Below are 21,378 nucleotides of genomic sequence, written 5' to 3' on the forward strand. Positions count from 1 at the left end.
AGAATGGGGGCTGTCTGGGACAATTGGTCTGGAACTCTTGAACTGGAAAAATGAACCGAGGACCCTCCAAGGTGGACCCTGGTTTTACTGTAGTGGGAAGGTTTGATTGTCCACTTCCAGATATTACCAGTGGGGAAGGGATGTCTTAGTTGCTTGTATTACACCAAAGTTGAGACCACAACCTAGAGTTGCTGATTCACTAGGATTGGTCAGAGATCAGCTGAACAAAAGGCAGAGCCACCTATCCCCACTACACCAAGCAGGTCTCTAGAGTCACAGACTGTAGTACTGTACTGGTCCTTTGCAAAATTGTGCAGGAAAAGATGCTGTCACCAATCCCAGTTCCTAGGTGAAGGGCTGGTCAACCACAACCGTAGAACTTTCCAGTCCAATTTCACCTTACCTGCTCATCTAGCTAAACACTGAAAAACAATCATGGGGTGGAATCAGCGGAAAAATGCTGGCAACATGAATAAACAGAACAGTCCTACTCCACCAAGGAATGACAAACCAGCCAATCCCGAGGATCCCATTTACAAACAGATAGCTGAGATGTCTGAAATTGAATTTAGAATTTGGATTGCAAACAAGAGCAACAGAATGGAAGTAAAGATGGAAGTAGAAATTGTCTCAAGAATTCAATGAATTCAAGACAAAATCACCAAATATTTAGACACATTGAGAAAAGAAGTTGCAGCCTTACATGATATGAGAAATACAGTAGAATCCCTCAGTAACAGAATGGAACAAGCAGAAGAAAGGATTTCTGACATTGAAAACAAAGCTTTTGAACGATGCCAAACGTTCAAAGAGGAAGAGAAATGGAGAGCAAAAACAGATCATTCTCTCAGAGAGCTCTGGAATAACTCAAAGAAAATCAATATTCGCCTTATAGGGATTCCTGAAGGTGATGAAGTAGCTTCACAAGGCACAGAGTCTCTTCTTCATGAGATTATGAAAGAGAACTTCCCAGACATGCCAGAGATCCTGAAATCCAGATAGCAGATAGTTTCAGAACCCCAGCACGACTCAACCCTAATAAGACATCCCCCAGGCACATCATAATTAACTTTACTAAAGTTAATATGAAGGAGAAAATCCTGAAAGCAGTCTAACATAAAAAAACCATAACCTATAAGGGGAAGAATATTAGAATGACTGCTGATCTCTCTGCTGAAACCTTTCAAGCCAGAAGAGGGTGGTCATTGACTTTTAATCTCCTAAAACAAAATAACTTTCAACCCAGGATCCTTCACCCAGCTAAAGTGAGTTTCATTTATGATGGAGAAATTAAATACTTTAATGACATCAATATGTTCAAGAAATTTGCCATAACTAAACCAGCTCTCCAGCATATCCTCAGACCTATTCTCCATAATGGACAGTGCAACACTCCACCACAAAAGTAAACTCACTCTGAAACTTTTAATCAAATTCCAAATTCCACAGTGGTGAAAGGATTAAAAATGTCCACTGGTCTTTCGAAAAACTTGATACCCAAAATTATACCAGGCCTCTCAATATTCTCAATTAATGTGAATGGATTAACAAAAACTCAGACCAGATATCTGCTGCATACAAGAATCTCATCTTACCTTAAAAGATAAATATAGACTCAGGGTGAAGGGATGGTCATCTATATTCCAGGCAAATGGAAAACAGAAAAAGGCAGGTGTTGCCATTTTATTTGCAGATACAATAGACGTTAAACCAACAAAAGTAAGGAAAGATAAGGAGGGTCACTACATATTTGTGAAGGGCAAGACTCAATATGATGCGATTTCAATTATTAATATTTATGCACGCAAACAAAATGCACCTCAATTTATAGGAGACACTCTAATGGACATGAGCAACTTGATTTCCTCCAGGTCCATAGTAGTTGGAGGTTTCATACCGCTTTAGTGATGTCGGATAGATCCTCCAAAAAGAAGCTAAGCAAAGAAATTTTAGATTTAAACATAACCATCCAACAATTGGATTTAACAGATATTTACAGAACATTTTATCCTAACAAAACTGAATACACATTCTTCTCATCAGCTCATGGAACACACTCCAAAACTGATCACATCTTAGGCCGCAAATCTAACCTCAGCAATTTTAAAAGAATAGAATTATTCCTTGCATCTTCTGAGACCATCATGGAATAAAAGTGGAACTCAGTAACAACAAGAACCTGCGTACTCATACAAAAACATGGAAACTGAATAACCTGATGCTGAACGATAAGTGGGTCATAGATGAGATTAAGAAAGAAATAAACAAATTTTTGGAACAAAATGACAATGAAGACACGAATTGTCAGAACCTCTGGGATACCGCAAAGGCAGTCCTAAGAGGGAAATTTATAGCACGGTATGCCTTCCTCAAGAGAACAGAAAGAGACTAAGTTAACAACTTAATGGGACATCTCAAGCAATTGGAAAAGGAAGAACATTCCAATCCAAAACCCAGCAGAAGAAAAGAAATAACCAAAATTAGAGCAGAATTAAATAAAATTGAAAACAAAAGAATTATACAACAGATCAATAAATCAAAATGTTGGTTTTTTTTTTTTAAAAGGTCAATAAAATAGATAAACCTTTAGCTAACCTAACCAGGAAAAAAAGAGTAAAATCTCTAATTTCATCAATGAAATGGTAAAGACAAAATAACAACAGACTCCCCAGAAATTAAAAAAATCCTTAATGAATACTACAAGAACCTTTATTCTCAGAAATACATAAACCTGAAGGAAATCAACGAATACTTGGAAGCACACCACCTCCCAAGACTTAGCCAGAATGAGGTGGAAATGTTGAACTGGCCTATATCAAGTTCTGAAATAGCATCAACTATACAAAATCTCCCTAAAAAGAAGAGCCCAGGTACAGATGGTTTCACATCAGAATTCTACCAAACTTTTGAAGAGGAACTAGTACCTATATTACTCAAACTTTTCCAAAATACAGAAAAAGAAGGAATACTACCTAACACATTCTTTGAAGCAAAGATCACCTTGATCCCCAAACCAGGAAAAGACCCAACAAGAAAAGAAAACTGTAGACCAATATCACTAATGAATATTGACGCAAAAATATTCAACAAGATCCTAGCAAACAGAATCCATCAAAACGTCAAACAAATTATACACCACGACCAAGTGGGTTTTATCCCAGGGTCTCAAGGCTAGTTCAATATACATAAATCTATAAATATAATTCAGCACATAAATACATTAAAAAACAAAGACTAGATGATTCTCTCAATTGATGCAGAAAAAACTTTTGATAATATCCAGCATACCTTCATGATCAGAACACTTAAGAAAATGGATATAGAAGGGACATTTCTTAAACTAATAGAGACCATCTACAACAAACCTGCAGCCAATATCGTATTGAATGGGGTTAAATCAAAACGATTTCCACTCAGATCAGGAACCAGGCAAGGTTGCCCATTGTCTCCATTGCTCTTTAACCCTGTAATGGAAGTTTTAGCCATCACAATTAGGGAAGAAAAGGCGATCAAGGGCATCTCATAGAGGGTCAGAAGAGATCCAACTTTCACTCTTTGAAGATGATATGATTGTATATTTGGAAAACACCAGGGATTCTACTACAAAACTCTTAGAAGTGATCGAGGAATACAGCAATGTTTCAGGATACAAAATCAACACCCATAAATCTGTAGCCTTTATATATACCAACAATAGCCAAAATGAAAAAACAATCAAGGATGCTATTCCATTTACAGTAGCACCAAAGAAGATGAAATATTTGGGAGTTTATCTGACAAAGAACATGAAAGATCTCTATAAAGAGAACTATGAAACTCTAAGAAAAGAAATAGCTGAAGATGTTAACAAATGGAAAAACATACCATGCTCATGGCTGGGAAAAATCAATATTGTCAAAATGTCTATACTACCCAAAGTAATATACGATTTTAATGCAATCCCTATTAAAGCTCCATTGTCATACTTTAAAGATCTTGAAAAAATAATACTTTGTTTTATATGGAATCAGAAAAAACCTTGAATAGCCAAGACATTATTCACAAATAAAAACAACGCAGGAGGAATCATGCTACCAGACCTCAGACTATACTATAAATCGATAGTGATCAAAACAGCATAGTACTGGCACAAAAACAGATAGGTAGATTTATGGAACAGAATAGAGAACCAAGAAATGAACCCAGCTACTTACCGTTATTTGATATTTGACAAGCCAATTAAGAACATTCAGTGGGGAAAAGATTCCCTATTTAACAAATGGTGCTGGGTGAACTGGCTGGCAACCTGTAGAAGACTGAAACTAGACCCACACCTTTCACCTTTAACTAAGATAGACTCTCACTGGATTAAATATGTAAACTTAAGACATGAAACTATAATAATACTAGAGGAAAGCGCAGGGGAAACTCTTGAAGGAATTGGCCTGGGCGAATATTTTTTGAGGAAGACCCCCCAGGCAATTGAAGCTGCATCAAAAATACACTACTGGGACCTGATCAAACTAAAAAGCTTCTGCACAGCCAAGAACACAGTAAGTAGAGCAAGCAGACAGCCCTCAGAATGGAAGAAGATATTTGCAGGATATGTCTCCGGCAAAGGTTTAATAACCAGAATCCACAGTGAACTCAAACGTATTAGCAAGAAAAGAACAAGTGATCCCTATCTGGCTGGGCAAGGGACTTGAAGAGAAACTTCTCTGAAGAAGACAGGCGCACGGCCTACAGACACATGAAAAATGCTCATCATCCTTAACCATCAGAGAAATGCATATCAAAACTATTTTGAGATATCATCTAACTCCAGTAAGATTAGCCCACATCACAAAATCCCCAAACCAGAGATGTTGGCACAGATGTCGAGAAAAGGGAACACTTCTGCACTGCTGGTGGGGATGCAAACTAATACGGTCCTTTTGGAAAGATGTTTGGAGAATACTTAGAGATCTAAAAATAGATCTGCCATTCAATCCTATAATTCCTCTACTAGGTACATATCTAGAAGACCAAAAATCGCACTATAACAAAGATATTTGTACCAGAATGTTTATTGCAGCCCAATTCATAATTGCTAAGTCATGGAAAAAACCTAAGTGCCCATTGACTCATGAATGGATTAATAAATTGTGGTATTTGTACACCATGGAATATTATACAGCCATAAGGAAAGATAAAGACTATACCTCCTTCATGTTTACATGGATGGAGCTGGAAAATATTCTTCTTAGCAAGGTATCCAAAGAATGGAAGAAAAAGTACCCAAAGTACTCAGCACTAATATGAAACTAATTTATAGCTTTCATACGAAGGCTACAACCCAATCTCACTACAAGAATACGGAGAAGGGGGCAAGGGAGGGGAGGGGCGGGGGAGGTAGGGTGGAGGGAAGGTGATTGGTGGGTCCACACCTAGGATGCATCTTGGAAGGGTGCAGGTGAAGTTTACTTAGTGAAGAGTATAAGGATTTAAACACAATAATTAAGAAAATGCCATGAAGGCTATGTTAACCAGTTCAGTGAAAATATTTCAGACTGTATATGAAACCAGCACATTGTACCTCATGATTGCATTATTGTACACAGCTATGATTTAATGAAAAAAATATATGGAAAAAAATGTTTCTGTCGTTTCTTAGCACAGCAGGATATTGGCCTAAATTTCTGCAAACCATATTCTCATGACTATGATTCTTCTCATAAGTCGATCACTCATTCACAAGGATGTAATTTGAATTTAATTAGTCACAAGACTGATGTGGGCTGACAACATCAAGAAAAGGACTGTTTCATCTATCTCAGAGGGAAAGGGAAACACTTTATGGCTTTGTAAAAAAAAAAAAAAAAGAAATTCAGAAGAAGTTCACATACAGAAAAATTTTAGTATATTAAAATGTAACAAAGAACTTGTCAATGTAAGAATGGGTTCAATATTCTGTAGCAGATATACACAATATTTTCATGTCTTTAAAACTCCATTTGTGGTCTCACATGTCACGTGTTATTCCAGGAGCCAGGAGGCCTTACACAATGCTCTTTTGTGAGTCACCATGCTTATCCCTGTAATATCAGATTTTTCAGTGATTTCTTAATAGATTTCTCCCAATGAAGAAATTATCAGCTGTTCTTTGATTATAAAATGGTACTTTATTTATGAATGGGCACTTAGGTGCACATAAATATTTTATTTCCAGACAAAAATTCCTTAAATAAATGGGAAAATAATATAAATGGCACTTAAAGGATCTTATAAAAATTGTGAACTTTAACTTTGGAACATCTGTGTCACGTAGCTACTCCTAAGTCACCCGGATTTATCTCTTTGACTCAACCTGTTGCAAAGAGCCAAACTTATTCTCTTTTCCAACTCTTCCCCTATTACCTCTGTCAGTATTTTCTTCTTTGCTCTCTTTCTGTTTTGCTGCTAATCACATCCATAGGTCAATTCATGCCAATCTGAAAATCAGGGAGGCAGCAGAGTGGACGGAACATAAGCTTGATGGCAGATAAGATCGATTAGCGATCTGGCTCTACCATTTACTGTCTGCGTGATGTTGAGGACAGTGCACAACCTCTCTATCAATACCTATGTTTGTAAAATGGGTTTAATAATATTTAACTCACAGGTGAGAATTAAAACAGATAATATATGTAAAGTATTTGTTTCCGTCCTGTGTTAAAATAGGACTCATAATATATGTCAGCCTCTCAGTTGGATTTGTTAATGTCTAGGGGGCTTATTTTTTGTGTGCCTATTAATACTTAGAGTTTTACTTGTATATTAATTAATATTCAATTTATTAAACAGTTCAAGCTTAAGTTTTCTTTTTGTTGTTGCTGAAAAACAGTCTCACTCTGTCACCCCAGGGAGAGTACAATGGTGTCATCCTAGCTCACTGCAACCTCAAACACCTGGGCTGGATGGGATCCTCCTGCCTCACCCTCCCAAGTAGCTGGGACTACAGGTGCCACAACACACAACTAATTTTTTTCTACTTTTAGTAGAGATGGGATCTTGCTCTGGTTCAGTCTGGTCTCCTGAGCTCAAGCCTCTCAGAGTGCTAGAATTAAAGGCATGAGCCACTGTACCTGGCTGAATCTTAAGTTTTCTTAAGACTTCAAAGTCAACTTTCTAGTTGTGTATTAATCTAGTATATTTGTATGAAAATAAGTATAACCATTTTCAATAGCTCTTTGATTAACATTTTATTGATTCATATAGTTAAAATAGTGAATTATCCTTAATAATAGTATTTGCATTCATAAATAATACTTTCACCAATACTTCAACTTATAATTATGATTTTAATGTAGATAATTCTTTCAAATAATGAAGATCTCTTGTGCAGGCTTAAAATCAAACAGGGTATTTCTAAGCACTTAAGCCTATTAATCTAACAAATCAAAGAACTGGAGGCCTTAAATCAAATTCTCACACACTTTTCAAATGTCTTAAAAACAGAGAAAATGTTCAAAACAGCAGAGTGACTACAAAGGCAACATAATAATTGTACTTAAACAACTAAGTCTGAATATTACATTCATTAATATCATTAACCTTCCCACTCCCTCTCTGTATAAACTTATTCCTTCCAGAAGTGGCTAATTTTCTCCCTAACCAAAGGGGAGATACTACTATTTCAGGTCCACTGTAGTCACTAAAGTGATACATGTGGATCTGTGATTGTAAATCAAAACAAAGAACATTTGTGCTATTTCAGGGATGGTTCTACCCAAATCCCAGTTTGGCAAGCTGGACACTTTCTCATAATCAGTCCCTGCCAACTGCTCTAATTTTACAGAAAGCTATGCACTTTCACAGATTCTTCAGGCCAGACTTGGGCAGATTCAGTCTGCTCTTCCAACCATGTTCCTTCCCGAGAGGATTGTAACTAATGTCTGTGTTGCTTGATTGTCAATGCCTGGTTTCTCATATGCTTCCAGGATTATATGACCTGTATGTTCACTGACTGATGATTCTGTACTTTCCTTATCTTTTATTTTCTCATCTGTGTCAAATCTATCATTCTGCTGGTTTATTGCCAAGTCTCAACCTAATTCCCAGCTTTTGCTTTCCTTCCCTTCCCCCCCCAATCTGGTGTCACAGGATCACTTCCTGTAAATGCAAACGTACTCCACATTTCCAGGGCCAAACTTGCCCAAAGCAAGAGGAATTGAGCCAGTTATTGAGTGTCATCCTGGGATTCAGCACCACGTCACCGTTAGGTCTGGTCTCGTCCTGACATGGGCCGCAAGTCTGTTCTCTGGTGCTTTGCCTTTGGGTGGTGTCAACCCTGGGTGAATGGCTGGTACACAAACATGCACCAGGCCTTCTGGAACAAGATTGCTTGGGAAAGTTACGAACAGTAACAGTAACACATGTGAGGGTCCCTTTTGTCCATTATAATTTGAGCTAGCACATGGCTAGCAAGGCAAAATGTCAGACACAGGCAGGAGAACTCTAGCCCTTGGGCTGTGGGGATTTTAAACTGTAAGACCGAGGAAGAACCAGCCCCATTGTGGTTAACAGCAGAACCTCTAGTTCAGAACAAAGTCAAAACTACCTAAGATAAAGTCACCCAGGCTGATTTATTGTCTGTTATCCTAGACAAAATAAGAACATCATCTTTGAAACCAGGATGATGGGAAATTAGATCTGGGCAATGGTATTTTCTAAGTGACCTTGGTGAAGCTACTGAATCAGTCTAAACTTAATTTGATATTTCAGCATGAGTGAGACAAACTACCCATTTAACTGTTATTATAAGGACTAAATGAACAGTGTACATCAGGTCCCTTGTCCAGTGCCTGGCAAAAAACAGGTGCTTGGGTGTGGCACCTATGGCTCAAAGGAGTAGGGCGCTGGCCCCATATGCCAAAGGTGGCGGGTTCAAACCCAGCCCCGGCCAAAAACTGCAAAAAACAAAAACAAAAAAACAGGTGCTCGGTAAGTAAAAAGTTGTTTAGTTCCCAACCAAACAAAACATGCATAAGAACTAAAAATCAGGTCTGACAGTACAAAGAAAATAATAATCTCGCCCCATTCCTTCTTGGCCCAACATCTCCTAAAAATGATCTGTACCTATTATTTCCATGTTCTCATCTCCCAGTTTCTCTTTGTGGTGAGTGAACAGAAATCGTTGCCTCAGAATATTTCCTCCACCTCACAGTGTAACACCAACATGGCTGGGGTGAAACTGACCCATCCTCGTTGTGGGGGGGAGATCTAAGACCCCCACAACTTAGCAGTGGTCCAAGCAGCGGGGAGGCTCAGAACTGTCCTTTGGATTCAGGGTGGTGCTTTATGTAAGTGCCATGCCTGGATGCTATATGTTCCCACCACCAGCAAAGCCAGCTTGAAGGTTGCCGCGGACCGCCCTGCCGGTGGGTTTCAGTCCGAGGGAAAGCAGGGAGAAGGAACGAGGAAAGTTGAAAGGTCGACGCAGGAATGACAGTCTGGCATACAGCACTTAGTGAAGCATGCAGCTGCAAATTTTATTGAGTTTAGAGGTTGGTATTTATACATTTTCTTTCCAAGGTTTAAACAATGTAATCTTTACTTTTCTTATGCTTGTTAATTATCTTTGTGTCCACATATGCGGTTTATCATGCATTACATGTTTTCAAGGTTTTTGCTTTGGGGGATGGTTTATCAGTAACACCTGGTTACTCTTTTCATCTTAGGAATGTCAAGGCTTATAACTCCTCTCAGTTCTGTAACTCTTTTTAGTTTCTTATAATCTTGTTTAAAATAATTGGACATATTCTTTTATGTATAATGCTTGACTACTTCTATATATATATATATTTTTTTACTCCTATTAGTAACTATACTTTAATTCATAATTAATTGTTTGTTAAACATTAAACTACTCTATTGATTTGTATTACTTATGAAAATTAGTGAAGTAAGATGTTTTTCTAAGTAAAGTTTTATTGCAGGTGGTGATAGTGCATGTTGTGATGGAACATCTTGTTTGCTGTGCCTGCATTGTCTCATTTCACTGACATTTATGGTGGGAAAGTTCTGTTGTGCAGGCTTTCTTGGAGCCATTGAGTCTGGCACAGTCATACTTTTTGTGCTATATCTGGATCAGTAAACCATTGTGTTCATTCTTTAAAACCTTATTGATCACTTTATCAGGACAAACAGACATTCAACATAACAAGTAAGTATTCTTTCACAAAAAGCCATACCCTTTGAGTTTTTGCGACAAAAACAGCATGCTAGGCAACATTTCTGTTGCTGTGCACACTGGGGGTGCTGGGGGCTTCGCTCCGGGGAGCACAGACCTCCTTTCCGTCGTTTTACAACGCGGACAGCGCCACCTCGCTGCGGCATGGTGCCGAGGGTGCGGCAGAAGGTAAAACTGACTCCAGGGCAGAATCAACAATAGAGTGATGGAGCCAGAGCCCTGATCATGCTGAAACTGAAACCTGATTAGTGCTGTACTGTTCATAAATGTGAACCAGTAAACGCCTTTATTTTTAAACCAGCCGAAATTTTCTGCTACCTATAACCAAACGCATCCCGACTTACCAACTGGTCTATCAACCTCAATCAGAACGCAATTCCATCACTTCACCAACACGACTATAGCAGCGAGCATCCAGCGGCCCTTGTGCCTGCGAATTCCACGGTCGGTTTTCCCAGTTCTCCATCTCTGCTCAACCCTTGAAAAATAGACTTCATCAGACACGCAGGCGTGCTCAGGAACAGTCATTGTGGTGTTGGCTGTTGTAGCAAAATATTGACACACTGAAGTCTGTAAATAATCTATTGAGCCATATAGTTTGATTTGATTTGTGTTTTTTTATTTTTATTTTAACTATAGTATATACTATATTAAAATATAGAACATGTATAAGATATAAAGTTATGTTCTTAATATAGTCTTTACCGCAAATCTATTTATTTATTTTTATTTGATTATGCCTTTTGTGTTATTTTAACGTTTTATTTGACTTATGCATTTATTTACTCTATCACCATGGGGAACGTTATAAATAAGCGAGGTATTTGTTCCATTGGACACTGCACGCGGCCAGGGGCTGCAGGGCCTCGCTGTGGCCGGTGGCCGCCTAGGGGCGCCGGACTCTGGGAGGGGCGGGGCGAGAGTGGGACGGGGCGGGGCGAGGGCGGGGTGAGGGCGGGGCCTCCCCGTCCTCCGCCTACTCCCGTGTTGCCCGCGCTCAAGGGCATCTTTTCTCTCAGGAGGCGCGGTCAGTGCTGGGCGAGTGGCCGTGGCCACGTCTGGGAGGCGACCCTTCAGATTCAAGATCACCAACCTAAAGAACCTATTCCCAAAAGGATTCGACTAAGCAAAAGAGATTTCAAAATTATGGCAAGACATGGGTTAATTTCAAAATGGAAGCAATAGGAAGCTCAGCTCAAGCTCTGGCTGCAAATTTTAACGCTGGAAAGGAAACCACAGCAACCGCAGAGGGTCGCAGGGTTGCTGACTCCGCTCCGTGACCATCATTCCCAACTTAGCCTCCACTCCTCTCCAAACCTCCTTCAGTCCATGCCCTCCTAGTTCTGAAACCTCCCAGTTCAGGTCAGGTCCTCCTGTGATTCTGGAAAAGAAGTCTCTTTTTTCCTTTGTAACTCCTGCCAGATTTACTTTTGTGTTCATATTTGTGGTCTGCATATATATTATTTTTGGCCGTATTATGATCTCCATGAGGGAAGGAATTGTGTCCTTTCTTAAAAAAAAAAAAAAAAAAGATTTCTATACCTATAAGCTAGCATAATGCCTGGCACATGGAATCTGATTAATAAATCATTCTCAAGTGAGTGGATAAATTAAAGAGGGAATAAACTCACACTGTGTACCAGGCACCGTGTGGAGATGTTACTCAAGGATGATAAACCTGTTTAGGAATTGTCATCTGCCAGTGGGCGTTTACCTGGGGACACAGACAGCTACAAAATGAATAGAAGAGAATCTTTGTGTGTGTGGATAAGGTAGATTGGAGGACTTCTGCTTGTGAGGCTAGGGGAAGGGGCTCCACGGAGGGAATATGTAAGTAAAAAGAGAAGCTGAAGAACCAAGTTGATTTCCCCTCATGTAAAATAGTTGTGTGATTACAGGATTCACTTCACAGTTTTCCTAGAGCCTTCCGGACAATGTGACCGGGATTTTCTCCTTAGGTACACCAGAACCCAGGCCTGCAATGTCTAGGTGGTAAAATAAGCACCCTGTTGGTAGGGCTCGTGAAGAGGGCAAGGGGTAGATTCTCTTCAGTCCTAAATGAGCCTGCTGTGAAGCCCTGGCCAAGGTGACCCTTGTGTACTGGCCACGTATCTCAGTCTGTCCACTGCTCAGTGCACAATGCCTGCAAGATTGTGAGAATGACTTGCTCTTGAAACAAACAAAACAATAAAATAAAATAACTGACAAATCTTTATTAAATAACAAGCAAATAATCTACATAGATATAGTCATTTGTCACACGAGTGAAAAATCACTCTGTGTGACCAGGTGTGCGCTAGGCAGCGGCCCATTTGAATGCCCTGTAGTGACGCGAAGATGACTGGCAGGGAGCACAATGCACACTTGAGTTCTCTGTCACAGCACGTGCAGAAGAAAACAAACTCTTCATGCACAAAGACTTGGGCGAACAGTTATTAGCTTCATTTAAAATGCTCATAGTGTGTGTTCTACACGCCTCTCCTAACAATTAAACCAGCTGTTACTCTTCAAAACATGTGTCACTTTCTTTGCATTTGGGTCAAACTCCAACTGTGTAGATCCACTGAAGAAGTAGAAAAACCCTGAAAATACAGGCAAGGGAAACAGTAAGAGTTTTTCAAATAAAGTCATTTGGCAACGTTCAAAGCTCATAATCATACAGAACTAAAAAGAGGAAGTGTTTGTGGAGTTTTACTTTGTGCCAGGGCCTGTGTTAAGCAGGTTGCATGATTTATTTTCATTTATTTCTGCAATGGCCCTATCTAACTCCATTTTATAGATAAGCAAGTTGAAGTTTAGACAGATTGAGAGGCTTGCCCAAGGTTACTGCACTTCACGTGAGCTCTGTCTGACAGCAAAGCTGTGTTTTGGGTTTTGAGGTTATTCTGCTTCCAATCAGGTAAAATTCTCTGCTTGTCTGGAAACTATGATCACTTATTTCTTTCTTCCCAACACTCCTCTTCCCCTGTCCCCACATTGTAACCTGAGAAGTGCACTTTCAAGACACCAGGGTGCTCTGCAAACATGCCCCGTTACTTTTCAGTAAAGCTCATGAGCCTCCATTCACCTATCCTTGAGTAGGAGAAAACATAATTTTTTTTTTGAAACTTTAGGTACACAACAAAGTAAGTTTTTGCAACTGACCACCAATATGGGTAATGACTGTCACTCAGGAAAGACAGAGAAAATCTCCCTGGGAATTCATAGTAGCAATAAGAGGGCATGGGAGAAGAGACCAGCAAGCCAGTATCACCCCTGCCCAGGCCACGGGATGGGATTTTTATGCTGATAGTGTCATCTGTAAGGTAACAGCTCAAGAAGTGAGGAAGTGACACTTGGACAATTTGGTTTTATGTGCACATATAAAATAAAGTGGAAAGATTTGTGTTAATTATCTTTATGATTCAAAATGACTTACTGTGTGAAGTAGTTACATAATTGATACAAAAAAGTAGGTGAATAAAAATTGGGGGGAAGGAAATGGTTTGAAAAATTAAAAAAACAAACCTGTTATTAAAACTTATTTTAATTCTCCTTTCCCCTCTGATGCCATAGAATGTTTTAAGTGTTTCACGGCCAACAAAGTAAGTATCCTCTTACCAAATTCTTCAAAAACAGCATCAACCTGTGAGTCGACCCCTGGGAAGTCTTCAGCTATTTGCTTGGGAAACCCTGGCTCCATAGACCGTCTCTGCTCGTCGTATCTATTCGAGTAAAAGAGACACAGCTCAGTAACGCACAGAGGCTGTGTAACCAGATTCATAATCACGTTGGGCTTAACGTGGAATTCTGCAAATGAGTGTCTAGCACATTTAGGACTATAAAAGTATGTGACTTTAATGGTCTTGAAGCTTAGCTCCACATCTCCACTGGGAACAGGGCCGGCATCCTGCCACATGAGTGTGAGTGGCACGAGGTGCTTGTCAGCGTATTTCTTAAGCCTGGACAAAAAGAACCTTAATCATCTTTCTGTCACAGGGATGTATGTAAATGTATATATGTGGTTGTGTATGTGTATATGTGTGTGCATATTTATGTGTGTATATGTGTGTGTATATTTGTATGTGTATATGTGTGTATACGTGTATATGTGTGTGTATATTTTTGTGTGTATATGTATAAAGTGAATAAGTGAATCGAATCATTCAACTGAAAAACAAATACAATTTCAAGTTCTCTACCACATCCGGCCCATATATACCTTCTCTCTCTGCCCTGCACAACTAAGTCTTCTCTAGTATTGGAATGAGAAGCAAAGCACAGTAAATGTGTTTTGGATCTATTGGCTGGAGGTCAGATGGTCAGCCTGGAGGTCTCACCGTTTGGACAGCTGGCCCAGCCTGCCTGCAAGTCCTGGGTTGGATCCCTAACCTGTATTGCTGTTGCTGTCATCTCTCACACAGATTGAGTAGTGAATGGGAGAGGTTAGAGGAAGCCCCTGAAAATCATGTGGTCATGTTAGGAAGACAAGGCAAACACGGGAGACCGGGAGCAGGGCTGTAAGGGGGCTAGCTTGTGGCCTGGATTCTCACGGCGTCGTCCTGGCTGGGGGTAGAGTCCAGGAGGGAAGGCTGCATGGAGGCCCTGGACCCCAAGGCAGGACTTGAGAAACAGGCAGGATTTGAGTAGGTGGAGAAGGAAGGGTGGGGCTCCAGGAAGGTGGGGAGACAGCAAGAGGGAAGCACCAGACGACTGCACGTGGGCCTCAAAGTAGGCGAGCTTAAGAAATGCTTATTACAACCCCCTGCTACATTTCAAGGTCCTGTCCAGAAGTTGTCCAAAACCCATTCTTCCTACCGAGAGGTAAGCCGGCCTAAGGGATGGTGATGGTGGTAGTGGTGGATTTTTTCAGAAAAAGAAAATAATTTTCCTAGTTAGTCTCCTACAAAGTCACTCCCATTGCATCTCACCTCCAATATTTGTCCTCTACAAAGAAGTATGTTTTCTTCTTGTCCTTATCAGACATGGCTGCATCGATTTTCTTTACAGTTGGAGGAAAACCCAGGGTATGGATGCCTCTTGGGTAGCCTGCTTGTAGCTCATTTCCTCGGATGGCCCAGAACTGATTTCCTGTTAAAATCATATCAAATAATGGTTAAGCCTTTTAGCTTTAAAAATACATTTGGGCACGTTTGATTTTCATAGTAAAGTAGCAGCCTGAATTTTAGATTTAGTCACCAGCTCATAGTCGGCTTTTAGCAAAAAATTTACAGATTGAATGAATTAACAAACATCAAATGAGAGAATTTACAACTGTGGGCAATTTGCCTTCCTGTCTTTATTTTTATCATCTGTAAAATATGAATTAAATAATACCAGCTCTGGTTATTTCTTCATTACCTTTGGCTGTTTGAGCAGCCACATTTTGACATAGTAGAGAAAATGAAAATCCTGTTCAAATGTCTTGCCAAAGGGTTTATTTCAGTGAGTTAAAGAAATGATTATGTAATAGCTACCTTTAAAAAGGAAAACAGAATCCTTGCTGGTAACTTCATACGCAGCATCCAGGCCCGAAGGCAGAGACGGCCAGAATGAAGAGATCAGGTGAAATTCTGGCTCTAGTGTCCTGAAGGATTTGCGCCAAAAGTGCCTAAAATATATGTAGAAAGATGTATAAATTGAAAAACAGTCTTTCACTTTTGTTTTCCGCACTGTCCAGCCTCACCCAACTTCTCCCATTCCCTCCTCTTCTAAGCTGAGTAAAAGACAGAAATGAAGTATATTCCCATTAGGAAAATCCTTTTCTTTTTCTTCAGAAGACTGCAGTGGACCTTGTGTTGTAGGTTTTCAGAGCAAAGGCAACTATTATAGAAAAGTTCTCCTCCCATGCAAACTAGCCCAGGGTGAGCTTTAACGACCGGCAATATGTGCACGACAGTGTATGTGCTCTACCATCCTTTGTCCTTTTCAAAAAGCTGGGCAGTGCCTGTGAGTGTACGCATGTTCTGTGTCTGAATATATACGTGCACAGAACCCTTCTGAAAGGACATGCAGGAGGTCCTGACTGTGAATGAATACAGGGAGAACTAGGAAACCAAAATGTTTTCACTTTCCTCCCATTTGTGCAGTTTGAATGTTTTGCACACCTATACAGCAGGAAGTAAGTTAATTGATTAAATGTGATGCTGATCCTGGTGTCATTGTTAAAGGAGGTAAAGATAAAATTCTTGTCCTGAAAATACTCCTGGACCCTTTGAAAAGTCACCGTCTTTGGACGTTTGGAAACAATAGTTAGAGGTTAAGAATCAACTCAGTCTTCAAAATTGAACCTAAGGATTTTAGGAAAATGTGGAAAGGGCAGCCCCAGGTGTGATAAGTAAACTTAGAGGAAATGTTTTTGTTTTAAATGTTTAAACATCTCTATCAAGTTTCCGCGTGTTTTCCTTTTATGAATTGTAAAGCCCAATGGTACATAGGAAAGTGAATTTTCTGTTCTGACCTGTCTTTAAAGAACAAGACTTCTCCCCGCAGGGTGCTGACTGCATCGAAGGACAAAGCGGGATCACACATGGCTGGTGTCTCAGGTGGTGGAGGTGGTGGAGGGACAGATTCCGTGGGCAGGGGGGTGTCATCAGAGGAGGCCGGGGGAGGTCCTAAAGGAAACAGATTCGGGGATGCAAATGTGAGGGAGGGGAGTGTCTGGGAATTTCTGAACGCTCTCAAGGTCCTTTGTGTTAAATTATGAATGTTCTACGTAGCATGGTAAGGCTTTCCTGCAGACTGTCCTTGCAAAGGCTACACAACGCCTAATTTTTCCAGTGTCACTCACCATAGAGGGACTGAATGCCGTCCACATCATCTTGAGCAAGGCGGAACCGGGCCAGGTCTGTGAGTGGGTTGTAGACTGGGTACATCAGAGCTTCAGTGTTGGCCGAGTGAAAGAGACCCAGGGAGTGGCCAAGTTCATGAGCAGCAACCAGGAATAAATTTGTTCCTATTTACGAAATCACAAATCATAGAGGCTTATTTCTAAAATGCAAGTGCATCACACAGGTCAGCTGCACCTTCTGTTTACTTCCTGGAACCACATAGGGCTTTTTTTGCCCTGTTTGGTGGTTAATTAAGCAATTGACTGATTAATTCCACATTTAATGGAAAGCTAAGTGTATTTCAATACATACTTGAAATCAGTCTTTGAGATAAAGTACTGAGTCACATCCACCTGCCCGCCCACCCCGGCCTCTGGGGCCTCTTAACTACAGGAGAGAGAAGTGGGCCCCTTTTCTTGTCCTCAGAAATGGAAGAAGCTGTTTATTTAGCATATCAATAAAAACTTACCTTCATTTATCAATACAAAACTAAACGCTGTTTCAATATATTAACATTTGTCATCTGCAGTCTCAGTAGAATGAAACCGTATTCATCCTGATTCTGAAATCCTTAAACAACCCCATTCCCATTATTTTTATTGGAATATTGCCTTCATAATCGTTCAGCTTCACCAAGTATTTTGAGTCTTAAAAAATAAATTATTATTCATAGGATTTTAAAAACTGGTTTAAAACATCACATGGCAAATCATGTCTAGCATTTGTCACAGAAGATTTTAGCACACAAACACTAGCTATTTTAGATGTTTTTCTCTTCATATATTATTTTTTGTAAAACCTATAATACTAACAGGGGAAGCCAATGGGTAATTAATTACAAGCAACTTAAGTAAATCTACTTTACTTTTGCAAATGTCACCTGCATAACTTGTGATTCTAGGAGGGCGCCTTTGTGAAAAGAAGTTGTTAATTCAACCAAATTGAGCATTTTATCTAGCACTAGACTTACATTTGTACTTTCTACAGATACTTACATTTTTGTTATAAATCCCAATTAAATCTCAGAAGTAGTATTATTTGTTTCAGCTATTTTTTTGAAAACTCTGGAAGTCATTCCCCAAAATACAAGGTTATGAACACAGAAATATTCTTCTACCTGAACAATTTGGACATTATATTTGGGGGTCAATCCTTTCCTTTAAAACAAGTCCATAAAAATTCCTTTTAGCCTAGAGGTACTAAGATCCTGCATTAGGAAAAAAACCCAAAAACTTCAGTTTTTGAAATTTAATTCTGATTTCTGTTTTGAAAAGTTTGGAAGTCAACGGAGAAAATTACGTAAGAAATATCCAAGACGCTTTTCAGTGTAGATTCAATGTAATACACTATTTTTTGGATATCTGCATTTTGTATAATGAGAAATTGTTCTTAATAATGGTGGTCCTTAGATCACGGCAAATCCACGGTCATTAAGACACACTTGATGGTATTTTCTATATTGCGCTTACCAAGACAGGAAATAAAATTTTAATGCACCTGAAAATGTCTTCGATAATGATTGAAACAAAAATATATCCTGCTTACCCCCGATCCACTTGGAAATCCACACTATTCCATTTTCTTGAGCATTTTTGGTTATTGAGAGTTTTCTAAATATAAAAGAAGTTAATACCAAAGCCATTCTGAGAGTTGTCACCAACCTCGGGTGTCCTTGGTCCATTGTTCGTCATCATCAAAGTGAGCATCTCCATAAATCCCTGGCCCCGGTGGATAGGCATGAGCCAAAGCTTTTCCAGGTCCATCAAAAGGGGAAAAGTCTCCATGTTCTAAGAGGAAAAAATATTTTTTATTGGAAAGATAGGCAATTAGGATTTCTCCTTGCTTTTTCCAATAAAACAATACCAGATAAGTGGATGTATTCCATGTTCTTTTTTTTTTTTTTACCTCCAACTGCAAAAGAAATCATTATGTCCGCCTCTCCTTCATACACCCTGGAGAATGTGAGTGGAGTCACCTCCTCCCAGACTTTCAGAGCTCTTTCAATGGCAGAATCAACTGCCTCTCTTGGCAAATCTGATGTATAATTCACAATCCTTAAGAGAAAAATTAAAGAAGATATTATTTCCACCTATGACACAGCTTATACAATTTCAATCTCAGGTGGAAACTCTCTGGACTCATTACCTGTAAGTAAGTTGGGTTTTCCTCCACTTCGGCATTCCGGGAAAGGTACGGAAGTGACCAACATCAGGGACGCCACACCTGGGCTTGAGCATCACCTCCAGAGTGCTGGAGTCCAGCTTCCCCGTCACCTCCAACCCCAGGAACTTCTGCATTTCTTGGATTTTTTTAACCACAGGGCCACTGTCCCTTCTTCTGACAAATTGCTTCACATCTTTTGGGAGGTTGTAGTAGTTTTCTAGGTATTTCTAATAGCATAAGTAGTTTTTAGGTCAATCTTATGATTTTTAGCCATAATTACTTAAGTAAACTTGAGCAATTATTCTCTTTTCTTAATCTATGCAAAGCATTTCTCTAGTTTCCTGAAATAATAAATGTCGAATATCATTTAATTCTTTCAGTAGAGCCTTCCCCTCACCACCGCTTTCATTTTGTAACTATCTCTGCAGCTTAGTTGGGTACCAAAGGAATAAAAGGCGAATGAAAAATTCAGATACAGAAAGAAGTAAAAGAAGATGAACAAATAAGCCTCTCTGGGCATATGTGCCTATTTCAGGTAAATTTATTCAATGTCATCAATTTTTTACTTTATATTTCTCACGAGGGCCCAGCTTAAGAAAAAAGTTGGACAAATTCCTTTGTCTAAATATGTCACCAGCAATATAAATCCTTAGGTAAAATTACGTTGGATAAAATACCTAAAGAAATGCTAACGCATGACGTGGTTCCTACACACTTTCCACTTGATATTCATGTGCCTCAAGCCCCAGAGCTGCTACCTGCTGTGTAGGCTGTAGTCTTCAGAAAACATTTCGTATTTCTGGCCTTTGTTTCTTCCTCCATAAAAAAGAGGGGCTCACTTGGTGTGGTGCTGAGACCTTTTCCACGTCCAACACTACATCCCTGAACTGTTCCTGACGAGTAAGCTCAGCTCATTTCCATGTGGGTTTTGAGACACATGGAAGGGTTTGAGTTTCCTGTGAAGGCAGAGATGGTCTCTCCGTGGGCCCTGTCGCTGACTGTGAAGGTTACTGCCATTAATTACCTGAACATGGTCCATGCTGGTATCCGCGCCTCGTGCAGCTTCATCTAGTGGGTAGGCTGAGCACACTGCTGCACACAGAGACAGCAGGACTGGAAGGCTCTCCATCTCAGCGGGTGTCTTTACAGAACTCTGTGTCCTTGTGCCTTGGTCTTTGCCTACCGCCTTGCAGGAACACCCTCTGAGCACAACTTTTATAGGGCGATAATGTTTGTTTAGATCACCGCAGCTTGACTCATCACTGCTTTCATCCAAATGGCAGCAGGACCACTTCCAAAAATTCCAAATTCGAAGTAGGATTATACAACCTGCTTTACTAACTTCACTGAACCTTCCCAATTTTGCAAGTCCAAATGGGTGATTAATCACCAGGAAATGCTTCCTGTCTTGGTAGAAGAAAAAACTGGGGCATGGTTTTTTCACTCTGGAAAAGTTGACCAGAATTCACTAGACAATTTATGTTTGTGTGTGTGGGAGAAGTGGGCTGACTTGGTAAAAATCGGAATTGTGCAGAACTTTTCAAAGAGGTCTTATTTTCATAAAAAACATATTTTATAATCAAATATAAGAATTATATAAATGAAAAGCATACATATACAGCTATAATCTATAGTAGGACACATAGAAAACATATCTAAAAGAAAATTGGGAGGAAGAATTTATTTTTTGAGTCTATGATGTAAAATACCTGCTATTGATTTCTGGCTGGATTTGCTGGTCCTTGACTAGAAAGAGCAGTGGGCCTGGGAAAAAGAAGAAAGTGTATCCTCTTTGTGTTGGTTTTAATTCTTTGCCCAATTAATAATTAGTGATAAACCGGTGGTATATCCAGTATTTATGTTCCATAAATACTTATAGAATTGAAATGAATTACACTGCTTACTGAATTGAAGTTCTGTCTTTATCTTCTATACTTTCCTTATTCTCTTTCAATCTCATTTCAAATTAGCAAGTGCTTTGCAGTTGAAAAAAGAAAGCCAGCCTAAATCCTCTCCTCCCCGTGTTCTCTTCTTTCCTCTCTCCTTTCTTTTCTTTTCTTTGTCAGATAGAGGGTTGCTCACATCATTCGTGTATAATAAACGCTTGTAAGGAAGACCTTAAACATTTTCAGAAGAAGAAATTCAGTAAATGTTTATCTAATCCCCTCATCACCTGCCGCCACCCACCTTGGGACACCCTTCCCTAATTACCACATT

General features: G+C 39.6%; 1 protein-coding gene across 1 annotated transcript; it reads right to left on the minus strand.

Annotated features, from left to right (window-relative positions):
- Positions 1-12,409: 12,409 nt before the first annotated feature.
- On the minus strand, positions 12,410-20,344 carry LOC128565960 (stromelysin-1). The gene is made up of 10 exons (XM_053562827.1): positions 20,186-20,344; positions 19,144-19,388; positions 18,904-19,052; positions 18,660-18,785; positions 16,959-17,123; positions 16,629-16,782; positions 15,646-15,779; positions 15,100-15,259; positions 13,790-13,893; positions 12,410-12,771 (listed from the first exon to the last, which is right to left on the minus strand). Exons 1-10 carry the CDS (start codon positions 20,288-20,290, stop codon positions 12,671-12,673), a joined length of 1,443 nt encoding a protein of 480 aa, XP_053418802.1. The 5' UTR covers positions 20,291-20,344; the 3' UTR covers positions 12,410-12,670.
- Positions 20,345-21,378: the final 1,034 nt, after the last annotated feature.

This window comes from Nycticebus coucang, chromosome 14, assembly GCF_027406575.1.
Source record: "Nycticebus coucang isolate mNycCou1 chromosome 14, mNycCou1.pri, whole genome shotgun sequence".
Lineage (NCBI taxonomy): Eukaryota > Metazoa > Chordata > Mammalia > Primates > Lorisidae > Nycticebus > Nycticebus coucang.

Excerpts from the sequence above, each read along its gene's own strand:
- LOC128565960 (XM_053562827.1), bottom strand. The coding sequence starts at position 20,290 with ATGGAGAGCCTTCCAGTCCTGCTGTCTCTGTGTGCAGCAGTGTGCTCA. Across the intron at positions 17,124-18,659 it reads ATGGACCAAGGACACCCGAG|GAACAAATTTATTCCTGGTT; the intron begins GTTGGTGACAAC and ends TTTCGTAAATAG. Across the intron at positions 15,260-15,645 it reads TTCTGTTTTCCTTTTTAAAG|GAAATCAGTTCTGGGCCATC; the intron begins GTAGCTATTACA and ends TGATTTTAACAG.